Genomic DNA, 26,629 nt, shown 5'->3' with positions numbered 1-26,629 from the left:
TGAGGGATGTAGCAAAGCGGCCTCTAATTTCTGCTCCTTCCTCCAAAGATTAAAGACCATGACTAGACCAGGTGTACAGTTCAGAGCAAAGATTAACCACCCATTGTACTTCCCTTCACCCACATAAACGATCTGCTCCCGCAACAAACTCCACCTCTGTGATATTCAATTTTTAGTGCAGGGAAGCTGAAAGCAGCACTTAACCCAGTTTCATCATCCTCCTCTGTTTTCTGAGGCGCACAGAGATCAAGAGAGAGAGAAAAGTCAGCATTTTTATTGATTCAGAGGCGTGGCTCCCACCTTTCCCCTTCCTGGTGTGGAATGCACACCTGGAGGTGTTTGCAGAGTGGCTCAAGTAATCCATATAACAATGCAGGCTAACATCTGGTGCCATCAGAAGCACTGGAGGCAGTTTGAACTCTGACAGGCTCTGTATTGTCTCATTGATCAGCAGGTCAGCCAAGCTGTTGATCTCTTTATTGTCACATTTGCCTTTAATCCTTTATTTTTATCTCTGCAAATTAGAGGATTTGCTCAGATTAAATATGATCTTTTCGACAGAATTCGACAGATGCTGAAATATAAATACAGCAATATAAAATTATTAATAATATAATACATTCTGTGAACAGAAGGGGGCAAAATGCACAGGTAAAGTGCGGTTGTCTAGACTTTGTTGACATGGCCGGCCTGTGGAGCTGCACTGCTCTCAGCTCCCCTCACAGTGTGTGTACTGAGGGAGATGGGTGCAGATAAAAACGACAAGGGTTACGCCCCACTGAGGAATTGGGATGCCTGGGGGGGCTGGGAAAATTTCTGCCTGGCTAGCCTTAATATTGTGATTCTCCTCAGTCAACAAAACAGTGTGCGTTTGATGGAACATGTCAGGTTCCTTGAGGACTCGGGGGCTGGTCCTCTCATACTGGTTAGACAGCTGTCAGCCCATCAGAGTGCAAAGAGGAGCCAGAAGCAGCTCGTCTGTGTGTGGCTGGAGACTTTAACACAGGAGAGCTGACTGAGGTGAGTGCTGATTTTCAAAATGATTGATTAGAAATTATTGTGGATTCAGTTTAGTTTATTGTCGTTGAACCCGGTTGAGTCTTTGGATAAGTTGTTTATTCAGAATGAAACTTGATAAAATGATAACAGGAGGACAACAGCGATCATAGTAAATGCAGCTTACATCCATTATCTGACTGCAGTATTTACAGTATGGAATTGGAGCAGATTTGTGAGTGTGTATGCACCCAGACAGACCTGTGCAAAGATTATAAAATCTGTTTGTGTCTGCCCTGCAGCTCAGATTAAAATGAGTTGTTAAATGTAAATGTTAAATTAAGTTGTTCTACAAATTTGAATTGTATCATTTACTGGGATTACTTATTTAAGCATTACTATGATGCCTGTGCCTTTTTATTATGTTGAGTAAGTCATGTTTGTCCTCAGTGTAGTCTGTAGTATACACTATGCCTTGGTTTGAACTATGGGAGCCACTGCTGTAACTCGACCTTGCCTCCTTCAGCCACCTGTGCTCGCGCGCTCAGAGAAAACACTGGCTTTTGTGTTGGAGTGAGACGTCCACACGGCAGGGGGTTAAGGTACATTAGGGGGCTCTGACAGGTGGCTTGCTCTTCCTGTGTTTTCCTGCAGTAAAGAGCATGAATCTGGGTTGGAACAGCTGCACCACACTGCCATGGAGGGTAGGTGGGAGGTCAATCCCAGTCCTAACAAAGACATCAGCAAAAGACAGCTTCTACATGCCATGTTTAGGGTTCAGGGTGCTTTTTTTTAACTGCAGTGTCTCCATACAGTCTCAGGCTTGGAAATGTTCTCTTGCCTGGCCGTGGGAAGCTAAGGGTGGTGCAGTGTGGGTGTCTCTGTTTGTGTAGTTGCGGTCATCTGCGTACTGAGGTGATCAATCTGAAATGTGCAACACAACAACTGAATCTGTCTGTGGGAGGAGGAGGAGGAGGAGGAGGAGGAGGAGGAGGAGGAGGAGGAGGAGGAGGAAAGGTTCAGGAGGTTGAGAAGAGGCAGAGGGGGGGAAAGCTCAGGTTGTGTGTGAGCCCGGATGGTGATGTGATGTGAGTTCTCAAGGCTGCGTGTGAGTAGGATCGAAGGAGAACGATGACTTGCTCACTTTGTCCTATAAATGTACTCAGCTTCTCTAAAGTCTAACAAGGACTTGTATACATTGATGTATGCTATCAGAAAAGTTCAATGATGTAGCTGTTGTCGCAATCGTGTGTTTTTAAAAAAAGCCAAAGTCAAGAATAAATATGTCTCTGAAGTTGTGTTCTGTTGGTGGCCTGTGTGGCACTGTGGGGTTGGTACGAAGTGAGGTAGCATTGAGGTGTCACATTCCACAGTTTGGTGTGTGTGTGTGTGTGTCAGTTCATCACAATGACCACCCATCTCTCTGCAGCAGAGCATGCACTTGAGCTAATCTTGCCTTAAATATACCGCCATGTTTTATTAAAGTTTGGCTGAAAGTGTGTGTGTGCGTGTGTGAGTAACGAACAAAAAGTCCAGTCTTTATCCAAACATCTGCTGAGTTCATCCTCCCCTCCTTAAAGCCGTCTTATTTTTTTTTATCAGGCAAATGGTAAGATATGACCATGAAAAATGATGAAACTGCACCTCTTATGTTGTCTCACTAATGTTTTCCCTTGACAGTTTTATCAGATGGCATGCCAGCCCTGGGGACTGCCCTATCTGCTTTTTCAGATCACATAAACATTGTTTACCAGAAGCCTGCGTAAATGGGTCTATTTTAAACCTTATGGTTGCCCTTAGAAAAACAACAGGAAAAGTTTGATTCTTGTAGTTGTGCAAACATATTAACGTAAACTAAGCTAATGTTTTACTGTCGATAACGTCACTGCTGCCTTGATTTTGCATAACAACATGTTAGTGTAATAAGAGAGATGTATTTATTTAGGTCCGTCTGTGCTGTGGAATAAATCCCCCTGCGTGTAAACCTTCAGCTGCAGGATACATTTTATTTTTTGTTTATCCCAGTGCAGCAGGGCTTGTTGCTCCTGACCTCGATCACCAGGAATAAAAACACACACTGATACCTCGTCTTGTGGCTACAGAAGAGACGCGTCCAGAAAGGACATATAAAGAGTGGAAACGTGTAAACTTTAGTGTTTTGGGAGTGTTTTGCAGAAAATAATCTCCGTTGTTGTAAAATTGTTTAAAAAACATGGCTGATATGCCGTACAGGCTGTGGTTCAGGTGCTAGAGCAGTTGTCCACTAACCATCCATCTGGTGGTTTACGGTAATTCCCTGACCTGCCAGCACATACCAATGTGCTTTTGGGCAAGACACTTAACCCTAAGGTGCCCACAGCAGTGTAAAGTACTTTGAGTACCTTTGAGAAGTTAGACAAACACCATATAAATACAGATAATTTATTGTATTATTGTTTCTGTGTAACGGTATCAGACTTTGAGACTGGGGGGTTAATTAAGTGGAGACTACACATCTCACTGTGCAGTAGTGTCAAGTGTTTCTGCATTCTGCCAGGATAACGCCAGGGGGACCCCCACAAGTGAAGCCAAAGTTGTCATTTTCACTGTAATACTGGATAGAGACCACTGATGGCTCCCTGTGACTGTTGTGTCTTTCATGCAGCTTGTCATGTTGTGACAAAAGAACATCATGTTGTTTTGCTCTTCTTTTAATGGGGAGGTAATCAGAGCAATGACACAAGCCACACAAGACAACAGACCAATGATTGCACAAGGCTGACCTTACAGGGGGCGTTACTCTGACCAGCTGTAAAACCTATTATTATTTATGAACCAGCAGACGCAATAACATTATAAGTAGCTTCTCACTCTTTTGCTGCTTGTTTGAATTACACTGTTTACAAAGCTCTTTGTTCTGCATATGGCTCTTTTTTTTAAATGAATGTTCCAATCTGTGGCGCTTCTAGAAGAATTAAAGTGCCTGACTTCTTCTATAACATTTTAGTTTACACAGTCATTCTGAATCAAATGCTGGTGGACCTACGACTCTCCCAGGACGTTCATGTCATTCCCCCCTTATTTCCTGTCATCCCATGTTTGGATTATTTTGGGACTACATAAAACCTTCCCAAAAACCAAGACTTCAGCTGGACCCATTTTTTAAAACCCAGTATGATAAGTAAGAATTAAAAAGAAGAAGAAAAAGAGGGAGACATAAAAGAAGAAAATCTGCCCTCTCACATGAGAAACCAGACCAGTGGAAAAGGCCAAGACAGCAGAAATTATAGGGTCAGTCGTGGCACAAACAGTGTGTGAGCTGGAGTGGAGTATTCATTTACATAGTGCATATGTGAGGTATGTCTTCTTCTGTTTATATAGCAGATTATATAGTAGATGTAGGAGTAATATATGCTGGGTGATATTGTCTCTTCTTATTTTACTTTTTTTGTGGGATCGACATGCTAGTGTAAATTCCTCTGGATGTCACCATGTGTGTTTTGAGTGGGCTCACGTGCACTGTGTGACTGCAGCCAGTGACAGTGTGCCTTCTTGTCTCTCCCGGGTCATTGTGATGTCTGGCTCTAATGACGTCTTGACAAGAATCTAGCGCCTCTCTCTAAATATAAACCAACCTAATCACCCATCCTCACTGCCTCCTCTGTTTACGCAGGATGACTTAATAGGATCTTCGCATTTTCACACAGAGCGCCAATAAGGAACAAGGATTTCCTGTGTTTGCAACAAATTTGATGACATACTTATACTTTCGGTGTTTTTTGTGTCTGTGAGGGTTTTCTTTCTTTACCAGAGGCACACAGCTGCTAAAAGTTTTAAATGTACTTTGTAACATTTCTTGAAGACATCAAATCAATCTCCTGTAACAGGAGGATGTCCCACATATGTCAGTTGTTTTGTAAGAGCCAGTTAAAAAGCCTGGGCATTCCCCTGACAATATTTAAGAGGAATGTCATTGTAGTGAGTGACCTGAGCTACCAATCCTATGCTGATGTCTTTCTTTTTCCTTTTGAAAAGCAGCAGAATAAGCTGAAACCCTAGTCCATTTGTATTGTCAGGACAAAGAGAGAGACCATTGTGACAAGAGGGGTAGAGGGTAGCTGCTGGTGGAGGTAGGGGTGCAAAGGGTCAGGAGGGGGCAGAGGGGAGTCCGAGAGTGCATGCTGGGTGGAGTGTAAGGGAAGGGGTGTGGCCTGTGTGTGTGTGTTTTTTCATGAATGATGAGCAGCGGTGTGCATTTATCCAGCTGGAAGAGGCTGCAGTAGCAGAGGAGCAACAGCAGGGCGGGGGTGGTTTGTTGGAGGAAGGGAGGGTGAGTTGACGGGGAAGCCAGCGTACTGCCTCTCTCACGCTCCAGAGTTTAGTCTGCTCCAGCTGCCGACACCACAGCATACACAGAGAGAGAGAGAGAGAGAGAGAGAGAAATGGACCTGTTGATATCAAAACAATGACAGAGTGGATTATAAATTCTTCCCATTGGAGTCAGTGGCACGTTATTTATTGACTCTTTGGATTCTTTCTGGTGCCTAAATGCTGTCACTGGGCAAAATGCACTCCAGAGCCAAGTCACGGAGCTGTGACAACTACCTGAGTATTAAGGTACAAGCTGGATCTATGTCTTATTTGAAGGTTTATTGTGATGTCTGGAAAGCTGCTGACAGTTTCTGCATGTTTTTTTGTCTTGTCGATAATTGGTGTGTTTGTGTATTATTGTGCACATTATGGAAGTGGAAGCTGGATGTCACAGCTTAGCAACAGCTGATATTTTGACTTCTTGCTCAGTAGCCAAAACAAAACAGGAAGCTTTTTATGTGAAAGAGCAGAGAGTACCATGCTTATGCTTAATTATATTATTGCTCCATATATATTTTCAATTTCTTTTAGTTTAAGGATTACATTTCCTGATTTTTGTTTATTTTTATTTGTGTGTAATTCCTGTTCAAATACAGCTCACTACAGAAAAGCTGCACAGTGTGATAGATGGGACTTATAAACTGTATATTTCCAGTTATAGTCATGTGCCAACATCAGCAACCACAACACATGAGATTTAGTACATCTGTTTATCATATCTGAAGGTCAGTGAGGAGCACAAGTTTGTATCCTTTCTGATATTGTGCTTCTCTTATCACCCTCCCACTTGTTTTGGAATGCACACATTTCTATATTTACCCTGCAGACAGAGGTATCCACAGAGCTTGTCTCCTTTGTCTCTGCTCATGACCCCCCTATTTGGTGGAACGACTTGTTGTCATCTTGAATTGTCATCTTTAATGGTGTTTTGTTTGCCTTCATGCAAGTGAAATGTGTGTGTTTTATGTAGGACAGCATCCATGTGTAGGGTTTAGGGAGGGCTGATGGTGTGACACAGGGCGACATCCTGTCAGTGTTGTTTACATCCTGTACGACAAAGTAATTAATTGCCTGTTAATGACATCAATCCTTTCACTGTGGGAATCTTTAAAATGCTTTTTTTATGTTCATAGAACCCACAAAGAAAGAAAACAAAGTGTATAGCCTCATTTGTACATAACATTTAGTCATTGAGAATATACATGTTAATAAAAGGATCACCTTCCTTTTGCTGTAGACATGTGGGTGGGCTGTTTATCACTTGACCTCACAGGCCTCTCAGTCATTGTTCCCTTCTCTAGGTTAAGGTTTATCTGCTGAGATAACATTATAACATTTAAAGCAACAAGTGTCTTCTTACAGTGCCACATCATTCTGCTGCAGTGTGTGCATCCTCACTGGTTTTTCTCTTAAATTAGCCAGAAATACAGCTTTTTTTTGTTTTGTCTGAGCACACATCCCCGCTCCTCTCCTCTCATGAGATAGGATTTCTGCTGGCACAGATCAAAAGCTGAATCAAACTGCCAGCTCAGTGAGGAGGTCTCATAGTCTCTTTTGTTGGCATCCTGGCACCTGGCAGCGAGGCAGGTCTGAGCAACCTGCGGCCTTTATTATCACTTTGCCTTTGAGGCTGTTAGCAGGTTGGTTAGGGAGCAGACTGTATGGGGGCTCCAGGGCTCTCCTGTTACACTCCCCTGGTGGCTTCATGCTCCACTGGAGGCCTGGTAGGCAGCGTCTTTTGTGTCCCTGACCCACTAAATGTGTCAGCGACCACCTCGTGCTCACTCTCGCTCTGTGTCTCACTTTTTCTTTCTCTGTGATGGACTCTTTCTTTCCTTCCTTCCTGACTGATTCTTTTTTCCACTTTGCTTTCTAACTCATGATTTTAAATGAGTTCTGTAATTTTAGAATTAATTTGTTAACCTGCTGATAGAATAGAAACACCCAGTGGGGTTTTAATGGTTCCTAACCAGAATCCTTCCTCTGAATTTCATCGCAAGACAAAACCATCCATCGTCTAGTCTGCTTACTCTCTGCATGCACCTTTTGAACAGCTGGTTTACTGACAGCATGAACAAAAGTGTCCCACCTGGAGCTTAAAACCATTAATTACAGCCTCAGTCCTCCATCATGCAGGCAGCCACATACAAAGACCCGACATCAAAAAGGGTGGGACTTCCTAAATATTGTCCTGTCCTGGCTGCTGAAGCTCTGGAGCTAGACATACACAGCTATACACACTGCATTCCTCTGTGGCTCAGAGCGGATGGGAAGGTCGGCTCTGGTGGCTGAGCTCAGTTGTTCTGCTGAGACATGCAAGTATGTCTCGCACTAGACAGGTGACACTCACTGAAAAGGACAATGGAAAGCTTACCTTGTGTAAGGTAGTGTCTACACGATGATGATGTAACATACACATGTAACCTACCCCTCTGAATGTAAACATTGTGCTATCCAGCTATTGTCAGGTTTAGTGCAGTTTTAGATTACATGTGCAGCCACTCCTGACCATGCTTTGAATTGTAACTGTGCTGAAATCTCTGCTATGTTGACTAATTGTTCTTCAAAACACTGCTTCTGTCACTACTGCTGTATTTTTTTTTCACCTTGGGAACCTGAAGAGAAACTTGCTGGTCTGTCCTAACTAAGTATAGAGGGCTTTCCTCCCATTGTTAGTTTTCCTCCAATAAAAAACCATGTTATTCTTCTCCTCCTGGGTGCAACAGTGACTAATGCCCAGAGACATTTTTGTCTCACTAAAAGCAGGCTGACTGCTAATGGAAGTGGGTGTTTTGTTTCAGGGCACCAACACTGTACAGCACATACCACTTAGAGAGGCGGAGTGCACAATGAGTGCCTTGTAGTAGAGTCGTGGCATGTGTACGAATGCGCTGAACTGTACTCGCTCCCCTCTAATTGATGGTGCTGAGCTGCTTGGTCAACAGGACAGATCTTATAAAGCGTGAAACGTGGGCAGAATTCAGCAAAGTTCGGCCAATCTCTAAATTTATAGGAAACATTTTTTTTTTCCATTTTCTGCGATGTGAAGCTGCAAGAGCTGCAAACTCCCTGCGTACCTCATCATGGTACACAGATGTTATAGTTGTTATAGTGTGAGGCTTTCCCTGGCATCGCTGTTTATCTGTGTTATCATTACAGACAGATGTCTCTATTCCACTCTTGTGTTCCGCTCAGGAAGGACAGATAGCCGAGTGATGTTTGGCCTTGGCTCTGAATGAATGGTGGAAGGTCATAGCCTCCACCATGAACATACCCAACGCTCCAGGTCAATATCATCTAGGGTTGCTGCAATAACCCCAAATGTCCTGTCTTATCATCATCATCATAATCATCATCATCATCATCATCATCATCATCATCATCATCATCCTCGTCTGTTGGTGGTGGCCCAGGTCATGTAGTGGTCAGATAATACTTGTTGATTATATGGTTATTATTAAAAGGGTTCCACCATCCTGTACAGTACTGGAGTCCAGTCTGGACTTTCCAGTTTGGCTGTTGGTGTTTGCTGATGGTGATGTCACTCTGACCAGGTGTTTCCCGTCGCTGTGGTGGCTGATTTTCCTTCTGATATATTCACATTTCCTTTCTGTCAAGCCAAGTGAGATCATGCATCATAAATCATGATGTTTATCTGCAGTCATATTTATTGAATGAACAACTTATTGATAACTAGGTATGTGTTTAATTTGGTGGACAACATGTGATTGACTGCATTGCAAACACATTATTACATTAAAAGAAGTGCAAAAGCCTAGCCTGAGTGAACACTGTGTCACACTCAAAGGTCAGCCTCACATCAAAAACTTATATTAATCAGGTACTTAATCAGGTAATCTGGTTAAAATACACCTTTTGAAACTTTAGTCCCAAGAGGTTCAGACCTCATCAATAGCCTTAAGTGTCATGTTTTGTTGTGTCCTGTGTCCTGTGAGATGCCTTAAGCGTAGTTGTTAACATGGTCATTGTTGTAATCTGATTAAACATCTTATTGCCCTCAGGACGCTGAGTCGCTGGACAACTGCATCCAGAGCACCTTGTCTGCGCTGTACCGTCCCTTCAGTGCTACTGCTGCCACCGTCCTCTGGCAGCTCTTCAGTGTGGTGGAGAGGCAGTACCGTGGAGACGGCCTCCGCTGCCTCATCGACTTCTTGCTTCCTGCCAAGAGGATCTTGCAGATCATCCAAAAAGAAACCTGTGTAAGTGCTCTGTAGACATGTTACCTGAGGTCTAACTGAGGAATGCCTTCTGTGATTTGTTTCAGTATTCCTTTTTTGAGGAGTGATTTCCTGTAAGACTGTTGGTCTTGTTTTGGCCTGTAGGTGTATTGAATATAAAATGCAGGGGAAGGTTGAGTGAGGACACATGTAAGCCTGAGATGTTAAACACAGAAGTAAGAAAATGTTTGTTTACTGAGTGCAGTCCTGCTGAGTGTGAACATTTTTGCTGAGTGGGAAATGACAGTGACATTGAGAGAGTTCATTATTGTCCTGAAACAAGCTGAAAAGCAGCCATCCATGTCTGAGTGGGAAAACAGAGGATCTGCTTGAGACTTGGACTCTTGGGTCCAAGGTGAAACTTAATATTCTCTCTCAAGCTTTGATTGCTGTGTGTTAGAGCTCTAGGACCAAAGCACTGAAACTGTATTCCTCTGTTCATGGCTCTGGTGATTACACTGTGACGAGAGCCATAGAGCAATAGTTTCACCTAAGCCTAGCCCCTGAGAACAGCGCGCTGTGCATGAGTCTTTGTATCGAAAGCAATATGAGAGGCTTCAGAGGCAGCTCACATTCTTAGTCTTTTCCCTGACATTCATAGGAGATGAAAACAGATAACCTTTGAGCACCGTGTCTTTGATTTGAGGCTCTGTTTTTTTTAATGCCGTCATGGTGTGGAAGATTTGTGTTGTAGTTGCTGTGAAACCAGGCCTGATCAGACAGGTCCTCCTCTTTACTCGAACGATCGCTGACAGTGATTCATCCGGTGCGTCCATGAAAACATCTCGCCACTCCATTACAACTAAACCTGTGTTTAAACAGCTTTGCAGATGTTAGTTGATGCAAGTTGTACCACAGCTGAGCTGTGACACACAGATGGTAACAATGTTTTATGAGTGCTGGGCATTGACTGACTTCTCTGTTTTCTCTCAGGTGCGATTCAGAGGCTTGCTGTTCTATCATGAGGGGTGGCCTCTCTGCATCCATGATAAAGTCATCCTGCAGCTTGCCCCTCTGCACAAAGTTAGACTAAAGCAAGGAGACTTCTACCTTCAGCTAGTACCTCTAGGCCGCAAGGCTGCCAAGCTAGTGATAAAATGTTTGTCTGCCAGTGGGCAGGCCATTGCAGAAATCCCCATAGCAGAAAGCATGTTTGGCAGCCTCTTCACAGCTGACTTCTTGCAGAATGTAACACGTGACCGAAACCTGCACCCGCTACAGAACTGTCTGCTTACCACTGGTACGGCTGTATATAGGACGCCGTGGAAGAACGTGGTCAACCCATTATTTGTCAGCAGCACGACGGACGCCATCATGCAAGCGCGCTGCAGCAGAGGTGGCTTCCGTGGCCATCTCAGCACATGCAGCACCAGCGGATCAACAGGAACCCTGGACAGCCACCGCAGCTCCAGAGAGTCTCTGCACTCTCAGGGAGCTGACTCTATCTTCTCTGAGCCCACCACACCAAACAGAAACCACATGGACTCCAGCAGTGAGAACCACAGCAGCAGATCAGCCGACCCTGCTGCACCTGTCATTAAAATTGAAAGACAAGCTGGTGAGTGTACAGAACAGGAAGGTGAGGACAGCAGTGAAAGAGAGAGAGGACTCGGGACCAAGATGCTGTCTTTTAGTACAGATCTTAGTAACCCAGGCCCTCGCCGCCGCCTCCAGAGAGACTCTGCGGCCTTTGAGAGCAGGAGACTTTTCAGAAAATCCTACATGGAGGCTCTGCAGAACCCAATGAGCCTGGGGTCCAGCTCTGAATCCATCCTGGAGGAGAGCCCAGAGCACAGTGCTGGCCTAAGACAGAGAACTGTGACGCCAGGCAGCAGCCCCGACAACCGGACCTCATCCAGAGAACACTTATCTCGAAGGCTGGGGAGCCGGGGTTGGCTCAGTGGTGACGACTCCAGGCCCAGCACACCTTTGCTTTACTTGCAGAGGGGGTTGCGTAGCGCTGAGAGACGGGCAGACAGGCGATCCAAGTCACTGGAGAGGACTAACAAGGCGGGCCAGGTTAAAGGCCACCGGGAGCGATCCTCATCTGGGGGCTCAGCAGGCATCTCCCCCAAAAAACTAATGAACGGTTACGCTCTCCGCTTTGGGAAACTGGACGTTGAGGCAGCATTTCCGGGTACGGAGAGGAGAAACAGCAAGGAGGAGTTGGGTATGTCATGCTACATGCCACACAATATAGTTCCAACCTGTATGTACTAAGAGTATATTTTGTTTATAACACATATGTGCATAAACTATATTAGATATTTTTATGCTAAACTTTTAATAAAGTAAAAAAGAGCACGTAACCCCTACTGTGCTGCTCTAGTTGAATCCTGATTATTTATTGTTTGCTTAAAATTGATTTCTTCAGCATCTCCAGCAGTTGAATCATCCTAACAGTCCATGCCTCATCACTTATCACTTATTAAATAATACATCCTGAGGTTGTAAAAACCTCTTAAGAGCTTGGTGGTGTGCAATCATGCCCCGCAGCAGGACTGGTTCCAACAGTTCATGGGATGACTGGAGTTAGTGTCTGAGTAAACTAAACATTACTCTGAGGCATTAACACTTTACATCGGTGACAGATTGCCTTTCAAAGCCCACGCTGTGTGTTCTTTGGCAATTTCAGGGCATAGGTATGGCCCTACCCTGGAAACAGAACTTTACCCACAATCCTGTGTTTTCTTTGCTGCTGTCAGACTGTTTTGCTTTGTGTTGGTCTGCTGTGGGTATCTCAGGAAAGCGCTGATGGGAGAGTATCACCTAGGGTATCAGGCTGTTTTTAGAAAGTACAGCTTCTTCCGGGAATTGAAAACTGACTGGGTTTAGTTAACTCTCTGAGCTTTTTCGATAAATGTGAACGTAGATGTGTTAAATATGCACAAGTCAGCAAAAATTCAACAATTGAATCACATCATTGACGTGTTTGTGAGATTACCTCAGACAGGATTGCATTTCAGCTTTTTGCAAAGCAGGTTTCTCACAACGACAGTTGAAAGCCAACAAAGGATCCTGTAAAACCCTGTAAACCAACCACAGGGACCCCAGCATCCCACAATGAGATGACCCTGCAGTGTTACTAGGGATGGGGGCTGCACTGATCCCAGATGGGTTGCCTCATTTACAAAAGTTTCCTTTGTGCACCCAACAGCCACCGGGGATCTGCAAAAAAAAGTCTTTCAAACTCTGCCGTGTCTTTGGAGAGTCCATTAACTGCAGAAACATGAAACCTAACCTGCACTGACTCATACCTGTCTGAAACAAATACACAGGGCAGGTTGAATTACTTTATCAATAAGTGATCAATAGGTCAAAACCTTGTTATTCAGCCCATTACGTGCCCAGCAAAGAACACAAAAACAGACATTGACACAGGACAACACTCGTGAGGCTTTACTGTCACTTCCTGTCAAAACAAAGCATTTTAGGAAACATGCAGCAAACACATGGTCCCACATCCACACAGGAAATGCATTTACTGTGTGAAGACAATAGAGGCTGAGCTGGGAGGGTTTACTGTCACAGAAGAGGGCAGGACAATACAAGAGGCCTCACACCCTTTAAAAAGACACACAGGTGTCAATCAAACACAGATCAATAATCAGAGGTCTGAACTAGTGGAACTAGTTGATAGTTTTTATGTTTTAAATGTTATTATTAGACGATCAGTGTAAATAAAACAAAATATGTCTGATTCTGCCCTAGAGTGCCGGAGGTAAATTTCTGGTATTGATCCTGTTAATGTGCCTGTAAGGTCAGGGTTGCCAGGTTGTGTCTTGCTGTTCTAAGCATAGACTGGCTTTCTCTGTGCGTTCGGGACAACCAGAATTAGTAATTTATGATTGTTTTTGACAGCTCACAGTATATCCAGTTCACAGATACTGTCTGTCTGCATGCTGCCTCAGGAGCAGTCTACAAACTGTGGTACCACTTGGGAATGTCAGGCTCATCATTCCTGTAATCACAGCCTGGAGGCGTGCAGGGCTGTTTAGGAGGAGGCCAAGATATGACACTGTCATAACACCAGAGTTACCCATGACTCAGGCTGACTAAACACCTGGACTCTGTGGTGACTCAGGGTGGTCAACTGTTGACTCATTAATGGCAAACACCCATCTCACACTAATACGCACTTAAAGCTATTATTGTGTACAGTGCAGAGGTGAAAGGACGCCTCAAACCTCTGGTTGTTTTTCTGAGCATTTGCTTGACAGTAAACATCACTTAGTATCAGTAAGAGTTGTCCTCATTGTTTATATTTATCCCTACAGGACAGCGGGATGATGGCATCGGCAACGAGAGCAGGCAGCTCAGAAATAGTGGAGAGGAGTCGCAGTCCCCCAAAGTTGCCAATGGGATGGCGGTCAGGCTGGCTCCATTACAAAGCTCTCCCTCTGACTATGTGCTCCCTAAATTGATGACAGAGGTCAACCAAGTGTTGCTCACATCAGGGGCTGTGATCCTGCCAGGTAGGGGATGAGGAATTCAGACATATCTGCTTTCATGTTAATAGCATTTATTTCATTCAATGACCGACTGTGAAGCTTCGTTCCCGTAGAAAGGTGTAGATGTGTATGTTTGGGGGTTAGGTGTTGACCCCCTGCCTCCCATCTTCCAGGAAACAGGGATCGCAGTGGGAGGGCAGTTCTGCAGGTGTGCACTAGAGCTCAAGTATGGGCAGGTGAGACCTGCACAGCCAATGATCTAACCTGTTTACTGGGCTACTACTACTCAACTCTGCGGTAAGTCATGCAGCCTCAGGTTTATTTTGTCCGTGTCAAGAAATAACTAAAACACCTGTACGTGTACTCCAGAGGGAAACACAACTCCCACCCTAAACAATATTTTTACCTCATACAGCATATCTCTCTTTCAAGAGATTTCATGTTCAAATGTTTCAAAATAACCATACAAGAGATGATTGATAAGTTTGTGGCCTAGGTTAAAAGGATAATGTTCATAAAACATAGCACATTTAATCCAACACTGTCCCCTCCTGCATTTACAAACCAGCAGTCATAGACTTGTCAGTGTAGGACCTTCACCGCTGCAAAAATGTCATCATCTCTGTGAAGATGGCAACCTCTGAGTTCTCTCTTCATCTTGGGGATAAGTTGGGTGAATAGGATGCATGTTGGATGATATCAAATCCACATTGCTTGATATCAGCCATCACCTCTGTGGACCTGTGGGCAGGAGTGTTGTTGTGGTGGAACAGTACTGTTCTTGTGATTTCATCCTGTCGCTGTCTCAAGAGGTCTGAATAGTAGGCCCCTGTAATGTGTGGAGCAGCATTACCTTTGCATACCAGAAAACAGAGGCCGTCACAGACTATGTGGACATAGACTCTGGGTGTTTCCACTGTGTTGATTGTTTTCATTCGGAGCTGTCTGATCCATGCTTACAAAACGCTGGAGAAATCCTTGGAATCTGCTTAAAGGATAGCACATTGTCCCTGTGTAAGCTACACTGAATCCTCCTCTTATCAGGCCCTAGCAGTTTTGGGACCCAACCAGCTGACACCTTAATCTTATGGAGTTTGTTGTGGATCACTCAGCTCTGTGGAAATTTACTCTTCTGTTTCTCATCCAGACATCCAGATCGTGTCATTAATCTTGTCATTGACCAACCTACTGTTGCCACTGTGTCCTCGTGGGCCTACTTGTCCGATAAGCCCTTAAAGCCGAGGGAGCATATGACTGTATATAATTATATAAAGCCTGATTTTATCCTTCTTGACAGAAAGTACACTTTGCTAGAAATCAACACACCAAAGGAGTTGTCAGACCTCTATATCTGAACTCCTTTTGGCCACAACCTTAACAGTCATACCTGGTATGTTTTTTTTCATGTAATGAGGTGTTTGACAAAGACAGAACACTAACAGTAATACTTTGGTTTTAGGAAAGAAAGGCGTGATCAAGGTCTGACTGTTGTAATAGACAGTCGAAGGCAGCAGCCTGCTCCAGCTCTGTTGTCATCGCTGTCTGAATTTCAGGTGAGCCCACAGTGGAAAATATGTAATTACCCACCAACACACCCAGAGAGTCTCCTTTGAGCTGTAATGCTCCATCAAAGTTATTATACCGTGTCCATTCTCTCATCTTCTATTGTTCTGCCTCTCAACCTCTGACACACTTCTCTCTTCTTCTTTCTTTTTTTTTTTTAAAAAGGACACAACTTAAACTTGTACACATTTTTCTGAAAAGGCTGGCCTCAGAGGCTCTTGTGCAGAAGCCTGTCTTTACATGTCTGTTTTTAACCACACGCTGGGAGCGGGCTGGCTGCAGCCGACTCACAAGAGACATATCATCATATTATGAAAATGAGTTTCTTGCTGATGTAAGGAGGATCATTCTGCAAACCATAAAACAGACGTCACTTTAAAAACCTGTATTTTACACAGTATTTAGCTGCTCCTGACATAAATGTACATGCATTTAAATGTATATTTGGAGAGTACAAATTTTACCTGTGTTTGTTTGTTTTCAGGCTTTAGTACCAAATGCACTTTACTCAATTCTTTTCCTGGGGGACAAGGAGGCAGCGGCAAAACCAGAGAGAGACATCTGTGTGCAGGTAAATACAGGCGCATTCAACGAGTAGATAATTCCTGCACACCACGATGGCAGAGATTAGATTTGAGCAGGATTTGGGATGAGGGTGGTTAAAGTTTTGAGGCAGGACAGGAGTCACTGTGGCTGAGAGCTGGCTGTTTATTTATTCTTTTCTTTTCTTTTCTGTGGCACAGACTGAGGCGCTGTCATCTCTGAAGGCCCTGCTGAAGCACATTGACCAAACCCAGCTCACACGAGAGCTGGAGGGCACCTTCCACTACAACCACAACCACTGGATCCTTTTCAGACAGGTGGGTGTGATGGAGGCCAGCATTATAAGCATATTTGTAAACTTACTTAATAGCTTGAAGAGGGTAAGGATACCCTCTGAAGAAGAGTTCAAATTTGCTGTTGTTTGTTCAAAAGAAAATGATTCTAATTGCTGTTTTGTCACACAGTTGCAGGACATCTCTAAGCCAGTTGGAACATGACCAGTCTCACATGTTGTAATATGTATATATTAGGCGCTGGTAATGCTAATAATCTCCCACCATCCTTTTCCCACAGAAAATTGAACCGTTTGCCAGCAGTTGTAGTGCAGCCATCGCCTCCCTTCAGCAGTCTATCAACACTCTGAGCACCAGCAGCAACCTGAAGACCTCTGAGGTAAAACCCTGCAGTCAGTCTGGCTTTGTTCCCTTCATAGCTGGACTACGTAATTCAGGAGCTTGTTACATGGTCACATTCACTGTAAAATGTAACCATTCCTTTTTCATTAAATTCAGGAGGTGTCTGAGGCGATAGACCAGCAGAGGCATCTCATGAAGTGTGTGTTGGATGACACTTGTCTTAACAAACTGCGTCTAGAGGGAGGAACTGTACTTGCCCGCATCAGGAAGGAAGAGGCCTGTGAGAATGAAAACTACAGGTACAGATAGAAGATGTGGTAGAATACCAGCTATAATGAGTAGAAAAATACACTTTTCACACTGTTGTTTTTGTTTTTTTAGGGATGCTGTTGACACGTTGAATGCACTGTACAACCAAGTAGATGAAGAGGTTCATAAACTTGTGATCCTATCCAACAAGTCTCAGAAGGACTTGGAGAGCCTGCTGGATTTGTGCAAGTTTGAAGAGCAAACACAGCAGGTGACCCTCATGTTTGAGTTCTTATGTGTCATCACTGTCTCCTGTGATGCAGACATTCAGCCGCTGTTTTGTTCAATCATTTACCAAATGGCGTCTTTGTCTTTCCAGATCAAACTCTGGTTCAGCGTAGAGGGAGAGAAGCAGCTCATACCTTTCGAGTCATTAACTCTTTCTGCTGCCAAAATAAAGGAGAAGAGAGAGAGCTTGGAACAGTTTCTGGAGGAGTCAGTGGTAAGCTGGTACCACAATACATTACCAGCTTTACCGGTCTGTGTAACAATGAGAATTAACTGATGTAATTGTTTCCTGACAGCACCAGCAGAGGCTTGGCCTGCAGCTAGTAAAAGAGTCTCCAGAGTCACTTCCAGGTTCAGTCTTGCTTGAGTTTAAACAACATCTGGGTTCTGTGTTGAGCAGAGTGGAGCAAAGGAAGGCTAAGCTAGATATCCTAGCCAACCTTTATGAGTTCTATGACTCAGTAAGTATCAAAAATTCTTGTAAAATTCATGTATTGTTTGGAACTATTTTAACTAACTGATAAAACTCACTCTGTCTATAGGCCAACCAGTGGGTGGACCACTGTCAGGAGTATTTCCATCAGCTGAGTCTGGGCAGCACAGCTGTCAGATTGTCACCCTCTGTAGTGCCGATTCTAGAGGATTATTGTGCCGAAGCATCTAAGTTCTCCTTGGACAACTTCAGCACGCTCAATGACATGGTGATGTCTCTGGAGAGTCCTCAGCAGCTGCAGCAGTGGAACACAGTGTGGCACAAATGTCAGCAGACCAAACAGCAGCTGGAAGAGACTCTGGCTCAAGCCCTGACTCCAGCTGCTGCAAGCTCCCCAACTGTTGATACACTGCATTCTGCAGAAAATCATACTGTCAGCCCAGAACAGCACGGAGCAAACAGGTGTGTGCGTTTACCTGGAGCGATCACAGCACTGACCTTTGAAGACAACAAGAATCAGCCTTTCTCCAGGAGCCCCACTGGTTCAGTCTCTTCTTCACACTTCACTTTCTCTCCTGACTGTGAGAGCAAGCTGAGGCAGAGTCCGTCCATGTTTGATGACACGGACAGCGACTGCACTATTGACTCCACCATCTCCTGCCACTCTGAGCCCATCTACTCCGGAGCCTCCCGGCCCCGCAAGCAGCCGATGAAGAAGATCATGAAGAAGACCATGAGCTATGAACTGACCACAAGAGACAACAGTCACTCGGATGTCAACCATGTCCACGGCTATACAGGTGTGTACATTAAGGGCTTGGAAGTGATCAATAATGTGTCTGCGGAGAAGAAGCTGCAGAGGCCTGACGTGATGAGCCCTGGGTTGGGCCGCAGCCGCAGCATGTCTACACCCTCCAGGATCCATAGCAGACAGAGTGATGGAGAGGGAAAGAAACAGAGCAGGTCAGGAAGTCTCTGATTATCTGATGTCATTCGGTGTCATATAAATCTTGAAATCATCTTACAAACCTGTTCCATCCTTCCCCTCAACAGTAAAGTGCAGCACATCATGGATGAAATGATTTCCACAGAGAGGGAGTACGTCAGATCTCTCAGCTACATCATTGAACACTATTTCCCTGAGATGGAGCGCCTTGACCTGCCTCAGGACCTGCGAGGGAAGCGCAGCATCATTTTTGGGAATGTGGAGAAACTGTGGGACTTCCACAGCCAATACTTCTTAAAGGAGCTGGAGGCGTGCGCCCACTCCCCGCTTTGCATCAGCAGCTGCTTCCTCCGTCACGTGAGTCTGGACTGCCTGCTGTGATGTTGTCAGATCTCGTGTGTCATATTTTCAGCATCAATACAATATAACCTGTGGCTGAACCCTGGTATTCACATAGACAGCGAGCTGAATCATTTGTTGTGCTTTAGAAGCCTTAATGACATGTCAGCATACCTTTGACAGTAGTCAGTGTTGTGACTTGTTAAACGTTGTGTGCAGGAGGATCAGTTTGGAATGTATGCTCTGTACAGCAAGAATAAGCCGCAGTCCGACGCTCTGCTCAGCAGCCATGGGAACGAATTCTTTAAGGTGCGTCTGAAGACTCTTGCTCTGGTGACATTCCTCACACAGTGACTGCTGCACTTCAACTCAAAACAACATTTAGTCAACATACAGCAACTCATTATTGGGATATGTAAATGATCATATATGACTGCAATAATATTGTGTTAATAAAAACACAAAGGGCAACATTTAGCTTTTCTCAGTGGATGCAGGTTGCAAATCGTCATACCGTCTCACTGCTTCTGTCTCCAGAATAAACAGTTGGAGCTCGGTGACAAGATGGACTTGGCGTCATACCTCCTGAAGCCCATTCAGCGGATGAGTAAATATGCACTGCTCCTCAAAGACTTGATAAAGGAGTGCAGCCAGTCGCAGGAGCAGGAACTGAGCGACCTCCGCACCGCAGAGGAGATGGTCAAGTTTCAGCTTCGCCATGGCAACGACCTGCTGGCTATGGATGCCATTCGGGGGTGTGATGTAAGTGTGTAGTACACAGACACAGAGCCATAAAGTAGAATTACTGCTGAACATTATTATAGGACAATCATCATTGTACGGCAGTTATATGGCAGCAAAGAGGTCATTAAAGCTATTTTTGAAGTGGAGGTCATCTTGTTATGTATACAGTAGAGTGAAGTCAGAATCCCACCAGGAATTGTATTGTTCTCTCTGACGCATGTGAGCGTCTCTGTTTCCTCTCCAGGTGAACCTAAAAGAACAGGGTCAGCTCCGCTGCCAGGATGAGTTCATAGTCTGGTGTGGGCGCAGGAAATACCTCCGCCATGTCTTCTTGTTTGAAGACCTCATCCTCTTCAGCAAGACCAAGAAGATAGAGGGAGGATATGACATTTACATCTATAAACAGTCCTTCAAAGTAAGAATGTATTGTTTGAGGAGGATTTTTATACAGTCTGCATATTGCTTTTATAGTGAAGTTTAACTTTTTTATGGTTTTTTTTTGTATAGACAGCAGAGATAGGAATGACTGAAAATGTGGGCGACAGCGGCCTTCGTTTTGAGATCTGGTTCCGTCGGAGGAAGTCACAGGACACGTTTATACTTCAGGCCAGCTCTGCGGAGGTCAAGGCTGTGTGGACAGCTATTATTGGCAAGATCCTGTGGAGGCAGGCGCTCAGAAACAGAGGTATACAAACAGAATGGCATTTAGGTCATTAGGACAAGGTTGCGGACAAATATTTGCAATAAGGACATGTATATTTTTTGGGGGAATTTCAGAGCTGCGAATGCAGGAGATGGTATCTATGGGGATTGGAAGCAAGCCTTTCATGGACATCAAGCCAAGTGATGCAGCCATTAGTGACAGAGCCATTGACTATATCATGAAGGGGACAGGTGAGCTGGTCATTTTTTCTTTAAAACCACACCTCAGCTCTTCAAATTGTATTTTGAGGGTTTTGTTAAGTAAACAACTCAGATGTGACACAAGTTCTGCTCATATGCAAATATTTGTAATCACTGTCAGAATGTAACACTCCTGTCACCAAACAGCTCAGTGTGTCTCTACCCACAGAGTCTAGGACCAGGGCGTCCATTGCTGTGTCTTCATTTGAACATGCCACCTCCTTCAAGAGGCCACACTCCACCATCTCTAACAGCAGCACCTCCTCCTCCAGCAGCCAGTCGTCCTCTTCCCTGCTGGGCTCCCTAAACCTCCACCTGTACTCCTCACCCTCTCACCCACACCCGTATCCGTTAGGCAGCATTCCCTCCTTTGCACAGTGGCCATATGACTGCATAGAAGAAGATGAGCTGGAGCAGGACAGTGGGAGTCAGCCCTCCATGAGTGAGTGGCCTCTATTGTTATTGTTGGGGGGACTACCTTGGTGTCTTTTCATTTGCTACCACTAGGTGGTGCCAAAGTCTGACTATTTTAAACTTGTCTCAGTGTGTCTCAAGTGTTACCTTATCATCACCACCTGTTTTAACATATTCCTCTCTGCTTACTTTGTGTGGCAGTCACTGAGAGCTCAGAGACGTCCTCCCAGTGTACCTCCACTGACAGTGTAACAGGCCTGAGCACCCTCGCCATACCCGGGCACTCCAGCCTCGCCATGGACTCCTACAACAACAACAACATCAATGAGCCCTCCTCCTCTTCATCATTCCTCTGCTCCTCCACACCTCCCTCCTCTATAGCATCTCCCTCAATATTCCAGAAAGAAGAAGACCTCCAGCCTCCAGGCACCGAGTTCATCACAGCAGTGAGTGTTTGATGCTTTATTATCACAGACATCATGTTTTCTTTCTGGTTTTTCATTGGTCTGATGCAGGCCATTTAATGTGATTCATTTCTACAGGCATGTTTTTTTTTTACAGGAACAAGCACAGTTAACCACACAAATTAAAAAAAACATTTTTTTAATTGAGTGGTTAAACCGGTCCCTATTTTAGGACAGAAATATCAGATAATGGACTGCTTGTGTTTGGTTTTTGTGCTTTCATAGACAAACAGGGACGACACGGTTTATAAAAGTCAGAAAGCCTCTAGATCTGAAATGATCTGTGGGAGAGTATTGCAACTGCATAAATGATCTTCTTTTAAGAGCTTTTAACAAAGATGAACTGATTCTTTTTTTTTTTAAATATTCACTGTATTTTCAGTCCTGAAACTGAGTAGCAGGGAGCAGTTGCAGCTTTAGTTTCACTCACTACCTTTTTGCTGTTTTGTTTTCACCAGACCAAGACCTCTCATATAGCAGTAGGCCTCTCTACAGTGGTCTGACTCTGAAGGGTTTTTTAGCTCAGTAAGTAATCGTAAAGTGTCACAGGAGTGGACATCTGTGTTGTTCCCCTCACAACCTCATTAACATCTGTGAGGAAGCACCCGTGGCCTGAATACTAATCTGTGTGCGTCTGGTGCTCGTGTGGTGTGCTGCATGTTGGTGGGGTTCAAGGGTCTCTCTTTCTGATGGTTTGTCTTATGTTTTCCTCATCCTGTCTTTTTTCTCTGTGCATCCGTTTGACTTACTTGAGGAGTATGTGTTTGAACGCATGCATGCGGTGTAACTGCCTTTGTTTTAAGGGGTTTGGAATGCGTTTGAATTGTGTTGTATATGCCTGACATGTTGTGTTTTTAACAAGCTGCTGAACTTGTTACATTTAAAATATTGTTCCATTTACTGTATCAGAACTTATTAAGGCCTTCGAGGCCCGACATGCCTAATGAAGTCAACAAAATGTCACCTTAGAAAATGTTTGTTTTCTCTCACACATATTTAGTCATGTAGGTTCCCCTTTTTGTGGTCTATAGGACCCTACGTTGCATCTTCCAGGCTCTCTCTCTGCTACATTTAAATTAAATTCATCACTGTAAGAAGTAGCACCCTCTCATTAGGGGAAGTTGTTTGTAGACGACTGCAGGGCGACAACGCCATGTAAGCATCAGTAAGTCTCTGTGTTAGTGTTATTTCCCTCCTACGTTACTTCTCTAAATCTATACTTTTACAAATGAGGAACATTACAGAGTTAAAATAATCAGCAGATCAGAAACTTTAAAAATATATATAGGAACCTTTTTAATAGACTGTGGTTCTGGTGTTTCTGTCTAGAAGACAGTGTACAGTAAAACACTAATTAAAACACTGAGTAAACTAAGACTTCTTGGGAAGACATTTTACTTTATTAAAATGTGTGTAACTGGGTCTATTTCCTTGCATGACATTCTTGAATAGCACGCTGAAGCAAAGCTATTTTTAATTAGATTTTTCATCTTTCCTTGCAGCTGTGAAGTCCTCAAGCAGCAGAGGAGGAAAACAAGAAAATTCAAGCTTCTGAGCACTCAGACTTTAATGGCTGAAACTTAACCATCACATTATGACACTGAAGAATTGAAAAGTGACACTTAATAAACACTGCCATGATGGTACGTCTGTACATCTGTGTTAATGAGCTAGGTATGTGCTTATATTGTAGATGTATTCGACACAACATTAAGTAGCACACCAATGCAGACAATGTCAAGCTGTTCCCATGTCGCCAGTCCCGTGTTATTGACAGAATTTGTACAGAATATTAAAATGTTTTGAAAATGCATTTGTCTGTATTTATTTGACAGTTAAGCTTAATGTGAAATACAGTATTACACACACTAATGAAGCAGGCCTGTTTATCTGCAAAGCTTTCTGTCTGTGGAACCAGCAGATATTTCCACTGATAACAAGCTACAAGTGTAAAACCACACAGACACACAGACCCCTGCAAATGAACAGAAAACCCTGCACTTAGATCCACTAGCATTGAGGGGCATGAAGAGTGGTTTCATCTTCACATGAGAGAAGCTGACATTTGCTCACCACAAGCCTTGTGTTGTCAGTCCAAGTCAAACACCAGACCACAGTCAGAGCTGTGAGTGTGAGTCTGATACACAGAAAGACAGAACAGAAAGCCACACTTGACTTAAAAAAAAAAAAAAGCATAAAACATTTGGGTTGCTCAACTTATTTCAAAGACTGCTATACAGTTCTCAGGTCTTCTCAAACAAAGGTTCCTCTCACATCAGTTTGATCATGGTGTTTTCGCATGTCTCTCTTTAGTGAACCAGAAGCAAAGGATTGCAGAGAGCACAGCCTCGAACCCCAACACGCACAGCTCCAGCGCCTCCAGCTATTACAAACATATATTATTATTATTATATTAATTTATTATTTCATTTGGTCATCATCATTAAAATGCGATCTCACCTTCAAGTGATCGTTGTCATCCCACTGAGCCAGGTCAAAGCTTATCAGACAAGCTGCAACCACAGCTACAGCAATGCAGCCACTGTTAACAGCGAAGGAAACCTGCAACAGAAATTCAACTTTTAAATAATATCCACACCTAACATCTGTAAGATCTGCCTGGTTTTTACTCACAGTTAATAAAGCGGGATATTTGAACAACAGGCTGGAAGCAACTCCTGCAATTATGAACTGTAGGTGAGGAGAAAGCAGCTGGAGTTTTATGTGCTCATAATAATAATACTGCATGATGTTTTTTTTAGCTGTTGTTTGAGCAGAAACTTACAAGAAATCCAGTCAACTGGGAAACCCTGAAGAGAGTGAATAAGGACTCGTTCATGTCCTGGGTGACAGAAAAAAGAATTCCCAACGCAACGCTCAGGATGCCGCTCACCACCTGCATGGCCTGACACAAGAACGCTAATGTTAATTTTAATGAAAATAAACTGGACCTATCCTGATTATGCTTAGATGGGATTTTCAGCAGAATTCCAGTCATTTAAAAACAATCATCTATAAGACAAACTCCTCCTCTTATATGAATGAATTAATGTAATGTTTCCTTTTATTTAGATATTTAGAGTCCTAAAGCCTGTAGGTGTGGGAAGTCCATGTACAGTTAATTGTGCATTCTCAGTGAACAAATCAGCATAAATGCAATAAATAAATGGTGAAGTATGATCTAGTATCTTTAACATGGATCATTTTGATCAATCTAAGAACTAACTGGTTGTCCACATTTGTACAGACGGGTGCCACACAAACCTCAAACTGAGCATTTCCTGTTGCTGCTGCCCAGAGCTGCACATAAGTGTTATTTTGGTCTTTTTTAAAAACTCTAATCTGTTTGTTATATCTTGTCTTAATATATACTTAATATATATAGAAAAGACTAAAATTAGAAATTAATGTAGAAAGAGTGATTACGTTAGTATCACTGATGCCTGAAGGTATATAACTATAAAAGTGTCTGCACTCTTGTATGAGAAACAAAAGCCACAAGCTTAGTTCCTTATGCTCCTCTGCCAGGTGTAGCAATAAGTGTGAAACATGCTGCGTGCTCACATGCATGCTGTATCCGATTACAGTTACATTACATTACACTCCAAATCCGACACCATGTGTTGGCCATTGTGATCTTCTTACCCCCAGCACGGCTGGTTGTTTCTGCAGCAGGCTGTGCAGCGGCCCTTCAACATCTGGCACTATCTCTGTCGCCTGGTAGTATCGTTCCACCGGCGGCTCCAACTGGTCACCTCTGAGCAGCAGCTCCTCGCCATGGATGTCCATGTCCACATCAGCACAGGCCATGGTGCTTCTCTGATCCTCTCCTTTGCATAATAATTCACTTTTATTCATACCTCAACAGCAGCATGGGACAAATACTGCAGCTGCATGGAATACATGGTGTAATACATTATATTGCATGCACTGCTAGAGTAGTGCAAATAAAATGTGTAAATCCAGACTTTCTGAGGTGTTGCTGATATAGAGATGTGATAATCCAGAGTTATCAGACTTCAGAGTAGTTAGCAGTACCATGTTGGTATTTTCTTTGCCATGTATAGTTGATATTTTGAATTAAAGAGGCTCATTTAAATTCCAGAGTTTGTTTTTTAAATTTGCAACAAACTGAAAAATGAGATTTTAATCTTACATTGTCCTTGTGATATTAATGACTGATATTAATGTATTATTTTGAATATTAAAGAATCATACCTTTACAGATGCACAAGCTGTTTACTTCAAGCTCTGTATCACACGATGACAGCAGCTTTAATCAGCTAAATAACTAAAACTATATAAAGTGAACAGAAAATAAACAGAAATGTACAAAACATCTACATATAAAGCACAAAGCTGTTCAGAAAATATTTCAGGTCAGAATTCTTACCACGTTAAGCTCGAGCAGAATCTAATTCACACTCCTTCTCAGAAAAGTGTTTTGCTCTATAGGCATAATTTTCACCACCCCGCTGAAAGATGAGGTCATCAGACACTTCCTCGCCCGTCAGCACAGACTCAGCTACTAATATATGTTCATTTAAGGTCTGAGCTGTTATTGGACCCTTGATGCAACCAAAAACATTTTTTAAGAAGATTAACATTTTCCTAATATAAATGTTTTTAATAGTTTGAAATATTGGTGAAATAAGTTAACATTTTGTAACATTAGGTGTAACAGAAGCAAGGTGGGAAGGGGGAGGAGAGGAGGGGGAGGATGGGGTGGTGAGATAAAGACGGGGGGTCATTTCCTATTTCCTTTTCACACTCTTTCGACAAAGCAGAGAATTTTTAAGCCTGAATCGAGTCAAGAAAAATAAGGTAATATTGGTGTTTCTGAACATTTAGATAACACTGACTGATTGCACAAGTTTTAACTTTTAAATTTCCCAATTGTTTTTGTATTTATATTTTCTTTAAATAACATCTATACTCTTTATAGTGGTATATGTTTAGTATGCTGAGTGCCTGCATATTGCTGCTCTAATAGAGAAAAGTCCCAGCTTGAGATGAATAAAGTTCTTCTATTTCAACAACTGAACATAAATTGCTTTTTTTTTTAACAGGAGA

The 26,629-nt window shown here is 43.4% G+C and overlaps 2 protein-coding genes across 7 annotated transcripts; one reads left to right on the top strand and one right to left on the bottom strand.

Annotated features, from left to right (window-relative positions):
* Positions 1-5,310: 5,310 nt before the first annotated feature.
* Positions 5,311-23,367, top strand: plekhg4b (pleckstrin homology domain containing, family G (with RhoGef domain) member 4B). Of its 3 annotated transcripts, XM_028425560.1 has the most exons (24): positions 5,312-5,592; positions 9,369-9,566; positions 10,518-11,754; positions 13,862-14,059; positions 14,209-14,332; positions 15,495-15,588; positions 16,083-16,169; positions 16,342-16,458; positions 16,715-16,813; positions 16,933-17,075; positions 17,158-17,296; positions 17,405-17,527; positions 17,610-17,774; positions 17,856-18,709; positions 18,800-19,049; positions 19,251-19,340; positions 19,569-19,793; positions 20,020-20,190; positions 20,283-20,460; positions 20,553-20,669; positions 20,848-21,120; positions 21,294-21,538; positions 22,015-22,081; positions 23,059-23,367. In XM_028425560.1, the coding sequence occupies exons 1-23, from the start codon at positions 5,524-5,526 to the stop codon at positions 22,057-22,059; spliced, it is 5,241 nt and encodes a 1,746-aa protein (XP_028281361.1). In that variant the 5' UTR covers positions 5,312-5,523; the 3' UTR covers positions 22,060-22,081; positions 23,059-23,367. The 3 variants fall into 3 exon arrangements, with proteins under 3 accessions (XP_028281360.1, XP_028281361.1, XP_028281362.1); XM_028425559.1 differs by lacking the exons at positions 22,015-22,081; positions 23,059-23,367 and adding an exon at positions 21,654-21,995 and having other exon boundaries at positions 5,311-5,592; XM_028425561.1 differs by lacking the exon at positions 22,015-22,081.
* LOC114448550 (B-lymphocyte antigen CD20) lies at positions 23,317-26,005 on the bottom strand. 4 transcript variants are annotated; one of them, XM_028425565.1, is made up of 7 exons: positions 25,950-26,005; positions 25,775-25,853; positions 25,202-25,386; positions 24,342-24,461; positions 24,191-24,247; positions 24,017-24,118; positions 23,317-23,939 (listed from the first exon to the last, which is right to left on the bottom strand). In XM_028425565.1, the coding sequence occupies exons 3-7, from the start codon at positions 25,364-25,366 to the stop codon at positions 23,841-23,843; spliced, it is 543 nt and encodes a 180-aa protein (XP_028281366.1). In that variant the 5' UTR covers positions 25,367-25,386; positions 25,775-25,853; positions 25,950-26,005; the 3' UTR covers positions 23,317-23,840. The 4 variants fall into 4 exon arrangements, with proteins under 4 accessions (XP_028281366.1, XP_028281364.1, XP_028281367.1 ...); XM_028425563.1 differs by having other exon boundaries at positions 25,202-25,446; positions 25,950-25,968; XM_028425566.1 differs by lacking the exon at positions 25,775-25,853 and having other exon boundaries at positions 25,950-25,975.
* Between the last annotated feature and the right edge of the window lie 624 nt (positions 26,006-26,629).

Source organism: Parambassis ranga, chromosome 16 (genome assembly GCF_900634625.1).
Source record: "Parambassis ranga chromosome 16, fParRan2.1, whole genome shotgun sequence".
Lineage (NCBI taxonomy): Eukaryota > Metazoa > Chordata > Actinopteri > Ambassidae > Parambassis > Parambassis ranga.
Note: the sequence above shows the minus strand (reverse complement) of the source record. Positions and strands in the feature narration are given on the sequence as shown.

Coding starts and splice junctions, on each gene's coding strand:
- plekhg4b (XM_028425559.1), top strand. CDS start 5,524: ATGCTGTCACTGGGCAAAATGCACTCCAGAGCCAAGTCACGGAGCTGT. Junction 16,814..16,932: donor GCAACCTGAAGACCTCTGAG/GTAAAACCCTGC, acceptor CATTAAATTCAG/GAGGTGTCTGAGGCGATAGA. Junction 20,191..20,282: donor TCTATAAACAGTCCTTCAAA/GTAAGAATGTAT, acceptor TTTTTTGTATAG/ACAGCAGAGATAGGAATGAC.
- LOC114448550 (XM_028425563.1), bottom strand. CDS start 25,414: ATGAATAAAAGTGAATTATTATGCAAAGGAGAGGATCAGAGAAGCACC. Junction 24,248..24,341: donor CCCAGTTGACTGGATTTCTT/GTAAGTTTCTGC, acceptor CCTCACCTACAG/TTCATAATTGCAGGAGTTGC. Junction 24,119..24,190: donor AATATCCCGCTTTATTAACT/GTGAGTAAAAAC, acceptor TTTCTGTTGCAG/GTTTCCTTCGCTGTTAACAG.